This window comes from Battus philenor, unplaced genomic scaffold (genome assembly GCF_028537555.1).
Source record: "Battus philenor isolate CCGP_79_NKW_IND1 unplaced genomic scaffold, ilBatPhil1.0.hap1 SCAF_24, whole genome shotgun sequence".
NCBI lineage: Eukaryota > Metazoa > Arthropoda > Insecta > Lepidoptera > Papilionidae > Battus > Battus philenor.
In genome coordinates, this window is record NW_027181687.1 from 3,536,763 (window position 1) to 3,548,116 (window position 11,354).

General features: G+C 31.5%; 1 protein-coding gene across 1 annotated transcript; it reads right to left on the minus strand.

Moving 5' to 3' along the window:
• Positions 1-1,904: 1,904 nt before the first annotated feature.
• On the minus strand, positions 1,905-10,824 carry LOC137924665 (juvenile hormone epoxide hydrolase-like). Its single transcript, XM_068768087.1, has 7 exons — positions 10,682-10,824; positions 8,796-8,978; positions 7,681-7,929; positions 6,428-6,574; positions 5,236-5,581; positions 3,453-3,684; positions 1,905-2,118 (listed from the first exon to the last, which is right to left on the minus strand). The coding sequence occupies exons 1-7, from the start codon at positions 10,766-10,768 to the stop codon at positions 1,905-1,907; spliced, it is 1,458 nt and encodes a 485-aa protein (XP_068624188.1). The 5' UTR covers positions 10,769-10,824.
• Between the last annotated feature and the right edge of the window lie 530 nt (positions 10,825-11,354).

Sequence of the window (11,354 nt, forward strand, 5' to 3'; positions counted from 1 at the left end):
CGTCTTTCGACAACTTTAGAAGCAAGAAAAGGTCCAATATTAAGCCACTTCCGCACATACAGTGGTAGTCCTGCAACAAAATACATCGCCCGCCACCGTTAAACCACTCAACACGTGTTTCACCCCTCCACGGGGCATCTTCAGCTGTTATGTTACACCGATTAGTGCCAAACACAGAGTGAGCTTGTGGGGTTCAAATCAGGGAGGAGTCAATAGCCTCCCTGATAGGCGAAAGTGTAACTAGGAACGAATTCCTCAAGTATTGCAAAACAATAATAACACAAGCAATCCAAAAAAACAAAACTAGGTAAAAGAAAACAAAAAAGACTGAAGTAAAATAAATAATAACTATAAGTAAACAACTGTGATAACATACCTAGTAAATAAGATTTGTAAAACAAAATAAGAGGATGAAAGAAAGAAGAGTAGAGTAAAAGGGCATAAAAGAAAAGAAATATAACATGATAGAGAGAAAAGAATAAAAGATAATAAGATGAATGACAGATGATTATGGAAATAAAAAACTTTGTGAAAAAATATTTGTAAAAAAAGGTCCCTGTCCTAAAAATCAGATAGGGGTACGATTAAAAAAAAAAAAAAAAAAACAGAGTGAGCTCACTCAGGTAGTTGTGTAATACGCATTGTTTGCCGCATACGCATTTATCAGCGGGCTGGCAAGCGGTGCACTTTGTTGCACGACATGTGCGGACGAGGCTAAATATTGGTCCTTTTATTACTTAAGATGGACTTCCGCAAGGTAACGCCAGATTCCATTAAACTTTAGAAGCTTATCTGTCTACCTTATGAACGAACGACATACGATACACGCTGTAGTCCGTGGTCTCCACCTCAAGGCTTCAGTCCCACCTGTTCTACGTGCTATGAGCTTATTGTTAATTTGCGCACAATATTGGATATTTTGCAGTAATAAATCATCGTATTCAAGTAATTCACAGTAAAACACGTACTCCGCTGGTAAATCTTTTATCAATGTTTTTGAACACGTCTTGCCTGATAAATTTTGTTTCAGTTAACTCGGTCGCAAAATTTTGCAGTTAGTTTCAATTGATTCTTACTTGCTGTTTATATATAGAACTTAAATATGTCCCTTGAAATCATTTAGTGGTTTTAAATGGCATGATTCCCTGCAAATTATAAAAAACCACGAAACCACAAAACGGTCCCTACATTATTATAAATTAAATAATAATTTGGGTATATTGGGTAAAAAGCATTATATCAATACTACATTTTTGTATTAATATACAAATAAAATTAGATTATGATGATCCTGAAGTAAACTTCAGATCTACTTACCACAGCCGGATAAATGGACGTCAAAGATAATTGCACCACGCTTTCCATCCAACCCAGATATTCACAATATCGCAATCCACGTTTGGAAAAAATTGAGGCCCCGTAAAGACGTTCTTAATTATGCTGGCATTATAAAACTTGAAAAGCTGCTACTTCTCCACAAGTCTGTCCCAACGACTATCGTCTGACGCTGTTTAAACTTCATCAGTATGTGAAGGAGTTCCCGTGGATTTTAAAGCAGGCGCAAAGAAGATCGTTTGGATTTAACCTTACATTGCTTCTGCAGCCGAACGATAGTTCCGAGAAATACCCAATGTATCAGCTCGAAAGTCGAAAAATAAGAACTGGGAAGATTTACGGCAACTCTTCCTTCTTGCCTAGTACGAGTACGTTCTCTTGGAGAAACGTACCCCTTGCGGTAACATGTGCAGGATTTTCACACGGGAAAAAATGTTCATGATACAAAAGTATTTAACTATGTTTAATTTGTTGCTAGTTATTACTAGCAACTTATTAACAACTTATCTTACATTATTATGTAAGAATTTCAATAATAACTTCAATATTTAAGTAATTAAAAACTGATTTTATTGTTTTTTATAAAATTCGGTAAAGCTCTTTACAGCTTTGAATATATCTTGAGCCAATTCTTTTGGAATTTCCAACGCAGCCAAATGACCTCCGCAATCGAGATTGGTTGTTCCAAGTAAATTAGGATATTTCCATCTCAGCAGCCAGTCAGGGTGGTGTATTAATTCGTATTTCGCTCTTAGACCCCAAGTAGGTACTGGAGTCGGAATTCTGAAAATAAAATTCAATAAAAGTTTATGATTTTTTTTTTTCGAAATTTATTACATTTATGCGTCCACTCAGGCCCATACTTGTTGGATCTCTCACTCTTTAATCTCATGTGCTACTAATTTAAATAAAATTAATTTATCTATGTAAAAAGAGATTTCCACCTAAGTATTATTTTTTTATTTATTTATTTATTTACTCTATTGAAAATAAACAGTAACAAAAGGCAGTAAAAAAGTAAAAACTTAGAAACTAAGAAATATAAAATTAATAACAATTGTTACCTTATAACCTTATAATCTCACTAAGAACATTTAATGATTTATAGTCAAACAATGACAAAACAAATAAAAACATTACTAAACAGGGATCAAAGATCCAGCGCATTCTGCATATCAAACCGCAATAATTACGAGTCACAGCAAGCCGTCACGTTCCAATGAGGTTTAAATTGTGTGTACTGAATAATTTCGAACGAAATTGTCCTTTAAAACATACGAGAGAGCACGAAAATATATCAATATCACTAATATATGACTTATAAAGATGTCTCTGAAATCATAGGGATAAGAAATTTAAAATGTATAAAAAATATTTCCTTTGCTAAATAGAGATCAATTAAGAATTTCAAACAATAACTCTTATAGGTATAAAACTTGGCTAAAATATTCAATTTATTGTCAATAATGATTTTATGAAATAAGATACACAATAAGCAGTGCGGATTATATAGACGAGAGACCACACTAATGTAATATAATATGAATAAACATTATCCATCATCTAAATATGTCTATATCTGGTCACTTTTGAAGGCAACGGCTAATAAGGGACGGTGTGATTGGTGCGTGACTGACATTTAATACTGTTTTAAAGTATAATTTTAATTTTAAATTATCACTTATAATCTGAAGAACGATATTTTATTAATTTATAAACACTTTTTGTACTCCATAGACAATAAACAGGGCAAAAAACCAACAATTCATATGGTATAAGATGCAGTCTTATCGCTCAAAGCGATCTCTACCTTTGGATAGAGATGAAAGACATGAAGGAAAGGCCGATTTAGAGTCTACGTACGTACAAATTTATACATTGCTATACACACATACATATACATCGCTATATATATATACACAATATAAGGAGTAGCTTAGACTATTTTCATTTTAGACAAATTCTTAAATGAAAAATTAGAAACTGAATATGTTTTTTCTTAAATTCCATGTAGACCAAGTTGCGAGCTTAACTAGTTATAAATATATTTTGTTATAATTTTTTTAATTGATTAACCTCATGACTCTTCCAGTATCTTTCAAATTACTTATTAATACCTTGCCAGTATCTGTTCCTTTTCACTATTTTCAATGATCTGCTTGTGAAGTCTCATTGCTGTCGTCGTAGAACCAGTCAGCCAGTATAGCATTATGTTGTCGAGTATGTCGGTATTTGAAATGCTCTCCAAGCCCCCCTCTGGTGGTTCCTTGATCGATGAGTTTGTGAACGACTTGTATCTGTCGAACAAATACGCTGCCAGTCCCACGGGCGAATCTTGCATTATATACCCTGAAAACAAACGACATTTTTTTATTGCCTTTTGTATAATTTTTTTGCATGTTAATTAACATATCTTAAGAGTTTTTTTTATAAATTAATACTATTACGTGCGATCACTTTTCTCCACAATTTTTTTGTTATTTAATTTGTTCTGATCTTTTTTTGTACAGTATTATGTACAGTAAAGTTTAATGTTGTGTCACATATAGAGGAACATACAACAACCTTTATTTACCCTGCAACTTTTCATATACTTTTAACTTATATATACTACTGGTGTACCATCACCAATCCATATATATAAACCTCTCCTTTCTCGTTTAAATATAATATAAACCACAACTATGAGCAGTATTCCTCACCTTTTATGAAAGTTTAAACCAATCTCTCATACACATGCCTACGTATACATATACACACTCACACAGACCCTTACACAAACAGATATACAAACGGCAAATAATGTATTTGTAGTATAATGTAATATATAACATTAATTTAATAAAATATGAACGAACGTAATTATAACAACTGATCTTTACAATTTAGGCTTAGTAATACTGTAATGATATTTTTAGCAATTTGTTAATAGACAAGTCAAGTGAGACAGACAAGTTGACAACTATATTATGACACAGTACGTAAATTTATAATGATGTTTTAATGCGTATTACATTTTTAAAAAAGTACGTTAGATATGAGATTGCAGAAGATTGAGACTAATAATCTCACACCTCAAGTAGATATAAGTATTTGTGATGTAACAATAAATTTTGTATTTTACAAGTCTAGCGGTATCCACTAAGCATCATTAACAGTGAAAACTTCTGTACGTCATGACTAGAATGCCAGAAAAGTTCAATTTGATAGGAAAAAAGCTTGAGCTTATCTATTACAGCATTCTTCAACTTCAAGCTGCGAAAGTTTTATACTCATTCTGATCTAAGCTCACAACAAACTCGTAGGGATTTTAAGTAATTTTCACAATATCTATAATATAATAGTAGAGTAATACATCTCTTTTATTCGTTGTCACTTCAGCCCAAAGACATGAACTTCAAGACAAAGGCCTCTCCTAAATATATCTATGTGGGGATGTACAATAATTGTCACGCTTGGCAGGCGGGTTGGCGATTAAAGCGTGATATCATGATACGCAGAGGACGATGGTGCCTGTACTTTGGAAACTTGTCTGTGAGCATTGGCAATAATATAATTAATGCAAAAAGTATGTTATATATAAGATTGTATCCCGGTGATCAAACCTGCGATCTATGATCGCCAGTCTCAGTTCTCTACCTTTAACCTAACACTGCTCAAAGTTTTATTACCATTTGAAATATCCTACACAGTAACAATATTATTTTGTAGCTTTCAGCATAGCGGAAGTAGCTATATATTAGTCCTTTCTTTACTTAGGATGGACTTCCGCAAAGTAACGCCTGAATCCATTAGATAATATTATTTTGTTAAATAAATCACAAAGTAAAGGAACTGATAAACTCGAACCCTGCCTGTCTTTTTAAAAACAAAATTATTCTAATAACAAGTAAAATGTACCTATTGTGTCCGGCTTAGTTGTCAGCATATGCAAAGGTCCCGTCTCTTTCAGGAAGACTTCCATTTTCTCACTTAAAGAGTATACCTTGCCTGAGGTTTCACCACCGATTATGTTTGACCATACAGACTCGAATATTCCAAACAATTGACCCATTTTTGACAAGTTCACTGGAAAGTTTGTGTGAAGGCCTAGTACTTGGTCCGGGAAAATGGTTGCCATATTTGAACCAATCGCGTAGCCAATGTCTCCACAATGTATGTAGAATTTGTCGTGTCCGATTCTATTCATTAAGTTTTTCATCAACACTGCAATCTCAGGAGTCGACATTCCCCTTTTTGTAGATGCCTAAAATTTTGAATTCTTTTACTAATCAAACACATGAAAAACATTTACACGTCGAATTATTAAATTAATCGAATTGTTAAAAATTCTTAACACTTTAATAGGAAAGTTTTTAAATCAAAAATAATTTAATCATAAGTTTCATAGTTATTAGTTAAAGCATCGTTAAATTGACGTTCGATAAGTTAGGTTAAGTGAGACCCAGCCTTAACCTTATGGCAATACCGGAACCGAAAGACTGTGCCAAGTTTGATAGTGTCAGTTAAATGAGCTTTTTTAAATTTGTTACATCATAAAATAGATAATTTGTATTTTATTTATACCATTAAATAAGGTACGCAACCACTACAGGAATGATGATTAATCAAATATATAAAATTCTCGTGTGACGGTGTTCGAACTTGAACTCCTCCGAAACGGCTTGACCGATTTTTACCAAATTTTACATGCGTATTCAGTATGTCTGAGAATCGGCTACTATCTATTTTCCATACCCCTAAGTGATAAGGGTGGTCCACCCCTAAATTTTATTTTTAATTTTTTAGATGATTTTTTTGGTTTTTATTTTATTATGATACAGCATACAAAAATACATACAAACCTAAATTTTCACCCCTCTACGATCAACCCTTATCTTACATTTGTTAATTAAAAACTTTAATTTTTTTGCAAAACAACGTTTGCGGGATCAGCTAGTAGTATATAAAGAAAAATATTCATGTTATTTATATGTCTGTTAACTAGACGGTTATTAACTTGAGTATATGTCAATTAATTAATTAGTTAATTAGTGTAATTCCTAATATTTGAGCTTTAAATTACGTTGATATATTTAAAATTTTATCTCACCTGTGAATAAATGTACCCGGGCAAACTTGGTACTATGACTTCGAACACAAAATCATACCCAGGCTGAAGTGTGGTCAAAACCGGTATCACTTCGAAGAAGTCCCTGAAAGTACTTGGCCATCCATGCAGTAGAAGTATTGGAAAAACCTGATTAAAAGCATATAACAAACTTAAAGGAACGTTACAAATTACTTCCATGTATTAAAAGGTAAGAGATATTTTAAAGCGATATGAAAGGAATCGGAGAGAAGTTTATAGCACAGCAGTTATTTATTTCTAACATTTTTTTATCAATAGTAATTTTTACACGTATTATTACTTTTAAGTTTTTAAATCTGGCCACTCAAAATTAACAGTTTCATAAAAAAAGTAAATTTAAATTTCGAAAATAGAACTCTCTGCGAATTATCCAAAAAACATGACATCATTTTGTCCTTTATTTCACAAATAAATAGCAATTTAAAATTTAAGTTTCAGCTTCTTTATAATTAACTCGTCGTAAATTTGATGTTATCCACACAATGATGGTATACTCCAATTAGCTTTTGGTGATGAAGCACCAGCTCGTACAATATATACCTGGTTTAAGGAGTTTAAACGTGGTTCTCCTAATGTCAGTAGTATTAATCGTAAATCTAAACCTAAACCTAGCATCGAAGTTATTCTGTATGTGACAGGTGTTTTTAAGCTTTTTTAAAAACAGCAAATCGTTTATTAGTCGATGCTTAGTTTAATTGTTAATATTTTAAAATCTTTCTGTGTCACGCACGTACATATTGAACTTATATTTACAATTTATTATTTAACTAAATTTATATTGTAGGTAGCATGTTTTTTTTTAAATCTAATATATGTGAGATGATTTATTTTTTAAGAAACAGATGTCGGTGTCTAGGAGCGTTAAGAAAGGGAGCCCTATAACTAGGTGCACTAGATTGCTAGTCCGATTTGACCCCGAGTAGTGCTAACATTACCAAAATTTACTACATCATAGTCTAATTTGTGCATATTGTTTAAAAAAATCATTACAATATACACGGAATTACTTAGATATAATCTGTATAGTTTATTTTTTTTAAATCAACCCTTTTATCTTCTTTCTCGAGCCTTTTATTAAATAAAAGCTATTGAAATGGTTATTTGTGTTATGACATAAAAATCGTTTACCCTAAAGTAAAATTTATTAACTTAGCTTTGTTTGATATTCTTTAATTCATAGCATGATAATTAAAATTAAATTTTATTTTTATTACCTTTATATTTTTCTCCACTTTAGGCTTCACATGTACAAAATGTATATCCAATCCTTGAATTCTAGTTTTGAAGTGGTCATACTTATTGAGGTACCTCACACGTTCCCTGAAGGGGTACTTAAATTGCCAGAAAGAAAATAATTGTGCAAAATCATTGTACTGGACGCCATAATCCCAAGACTCGGTGAGACTCTTCACGGTTGGACGTCTACGGTAACTGTCAAATAACCATCGCATACCTTCTTGCATCTGGAAAAAAAACATTAACCATTTGAAATTATAACTGAAGTTGTTTTATTCCATTTTTGTTTCTTATGGCCCATTTTTTTGGAGCCTATCGTTCCTCTGTCTTAAATCTATGAAAGGGACTTTTGTTACAAATATTTTTTCAGTATTTTTTTGGCGTTTCCTTCTGTCTTCTTTAATAAGTTCTGGTTTTACGTCTTCTTTCATTCTTCTCGTTTTCCTGTGTACTCTTTTCTTACATTCGTAAATTGTAACAGAAATAGGGAGATCCAAAGACGAACAAAAATAACCAACTTAACACATGGGTTTGACAATGAGTATTTCATTGATGTGACATTGACATGAATGAGTGTGACATTGAGTAGGCTATATAGCGCGCATAACAGATGGCCGCTGTGGCCTTAAGGTTCTGACGGAGACCACATACCGACAATCGGTGCGTACGTCTGCCCACAAGGTAGGCAGACGACTTCGTTAATGTTGTCAGAAAATGCTGAATGTTTATAACCGTTGCTATTGAACACCTAAGCTATTTGTCTGCAAAAAGGTTTAAAGCTTTTACACCTATTTTCAATCAAGCTATATGGTGTGATCACTGTGAAATATATTACATTAAATGATTACTTCTACTAAAATGCGACATGATAAACTTCTGGCAGTACAAAGTCTGCAGTGATAAATAAAGTAAACAAAAATTAACTTTCATGTTTGGTAATCTGACTTTTAAAAACAATTTAATAAAATAACGTTATTTATTATTTCTGAAACCATTGATTTTTGGATAGGACATACCATAATTAAAAAAAACCTTTAAAGCTTTTACATATATAATACCCCGTATATGGCACATTTTATATGAAGATACTTACAGCATCAGTGAACAATACTCTGTAAGGTCGGATGGAGGTGTCCTGTGGCTTGGTGGTGTTAGGTCCCCACCACTGGTTCAAATCGAGTTGTGGTAGCTCAGGAACGGAAGTCACACAGGCATATACTTGGTAACTTGCTAAACCAATCAACACTGCTATCACAGATGCTACTAGCAATGAAACCTGGAATTCATTAGACATTTTTATACGAAATTTAAATCAATTTTTTTTAACTTTGTCATGTACATATACTTCTTAAAAGTCTTTCGCGTTATATATTCATTTATGTATTATATTAGAAGGACCGGAAAGTAATGTCGTTTCTGTCGACATATTTTACAGAAAAATCGATTGATTTTTACCGCCCTAGCGTTGAAAATTTGTCTACTAGATGGCAAAAGGTTGTTGATGACGAAGACGAATATATTGATAATTAGAAATAAAAACTTGTTAAAAATGTCGTGTGGCTTTAACTTAAGAAAAATATAGTACTTTCCGGTTCCCCTAATAATTTCAAAAGAGACCAATTTGATAGAAAACAGAAACAAAGTAATATCAAAGTCTATGAATGCGGGCAACACCAGACCGGTCGTCATGACAATCTTCAGGAGGTGAGGCCTATGCCTTGCAGTGGGCGTCTATCGGCTGAAAAAGAAGAATGAAATTGTCTTCCCTATGATGCTATCACGATGATGACGGTGGGTAGAGAAACTTGTTATATCGGAACATGCTTGATGCAGGCTGCTTCCATTCGCTCCTATTGGAAATAATATGCGGAATATGCGGATAAATCATATGCGAAGGGCCTATGTGCAGCAGCGAACGTCCTGCTATTAATATTATGGAAATGACATAGTTCATCTTATAATAAAACAACGTGAGTTTTAAACGCGACATAAAAAAGCCCACAATGCAGACAGGTTTTTTCTTTCTATCATAATTTTCACAGAAATAATTTTTCATTTCAAATATTTATTTAATTTATCGCTAACATGTTACTAACATTTTCAATTTAATACTAAAAACTTTTTCACCTCCTGTAATTTAAAACTATTAATTGTTTTATTAATTAGTGTTTAACAAGAAAATATCGAAAAGAATTGCAAGTCGTTTACTGTGTATGTTTAAGAAAAAAATATCACACATCAGATTTTATGTTGAAACTTAATACTTTCTTTAAAACCAAAAAAGTAAGCCAATGATAGAATTTTACAAGATAATTTAAAAATCAAATTCCATTTTCAATAAATAATAGTAAGTAATAAAATACATTCTAAAGCTTTATAAATTATTTTATTCATTGTCATTGTACTTTTTTGTTTATGAAAACACTATTTGTTTTATTAATGTTTATAATTTAATATCTTGATAATACCTCAAATTTAAAATTCAAAATTCAAATTTAAAATATCTTTATTCAAATTGGCATTAACAAGCGCTTTTGAATCATCGATTATTTTAACATTATAAGTAGTAAGCTACCATCGGTACAGAACGCTGATCTGTTGAGAAAAGCCGGCCAGAAACTCAATAGTTGCTCTTTTAAATAAAATTTAATAATTTTATTCGTGTAAATTATAATGTTAATTATATAGACGAGTCAACAAACAAAGCTCCACATAAGATTTATTTTAAAATATACCTTTAATTTTAGATTTAAAACTAAGAAAAGGAATGTCTATGATATCTTGTGAAACTTTATTACATGCATACACCAGAGTCATGAAGGATTTATTAAATTCTGAAACATAATATAATAAAGTATATTAGCTTCAGAATTAATTGTAATATATCGTATAGTCTTCGGCATATCTCATTTTCATATAATTACCACACGTATTTTGATGCTGAATTTTATATTTAAATATTCAGTTGTTTTTACTCACTTTACATGTACAACATTTAGACACGTTTCTATTTACTTTTACAGTCTCCTGTTTCTCCTTGTTGTTTTTCTTTTTCTTCGGTGCCATTTTTAAATTAAAATCATTAATTACTTTTCATAATCTATTACTTAAACGTCTAGACTATAGCTCTTTATGAACATAACTATAAAAATATGTGTAAATATCTTATCACTCCACCAAATTGGATGATTAATCAATGTGTTAAATATGGATTGGATTAGAAATATCTTATCTTATCTTGTAGAGTTAAACGCTGCGTTGAGTGAACTGTTAACCGGATTATGTATACTGCATACATCTTGATAACAAACATAATTGACAATTTTTTATATAACATTACTGATTTACCAGTTATATCAACAATCTTAACTATTACATTCTATTCGAAACACGCTGGATGCAGAAAGTTTTCTACAGATCCTATTGTAAATCATATACAATATAACTATATATACATAATATACAATAAAACTGAAATTATGACAATTAACGAACATTTATAATTAAAATAGACTTACAACATTCGTATACGTATTTTGTTAATCACAAATTATGATTACACTTTTATCTATAATTAAAACGTAATTATAAACTTAATTCAGAATCAAAAGTTTACTAAAAATTATACATAAAATTATAATTAAAATTAACA

Coding starts and splice junctions, on each gene's coding strand:
- LOC137924665 (XM_068768087.1), bottom strand. CDS start 10,768: ATGGCACCGAAGAAAAAGAAAAACAACAAGGAGAAACAGGAGACTGTA. Junction 6,575..7,680: donor AAGTGGAGAAAAATATAAAG/GTAATAAAAATA, acceptor GCTTTTAATCAG/GTTTTTCCAATACTTCTACT. Junction 5,582..6,427: donor CCGGGTACATTTATTCACAG/GTGAGATAAAAT, acceptor TCAAAATTTTAG/GCATCTACAAAAAGGGGAAT.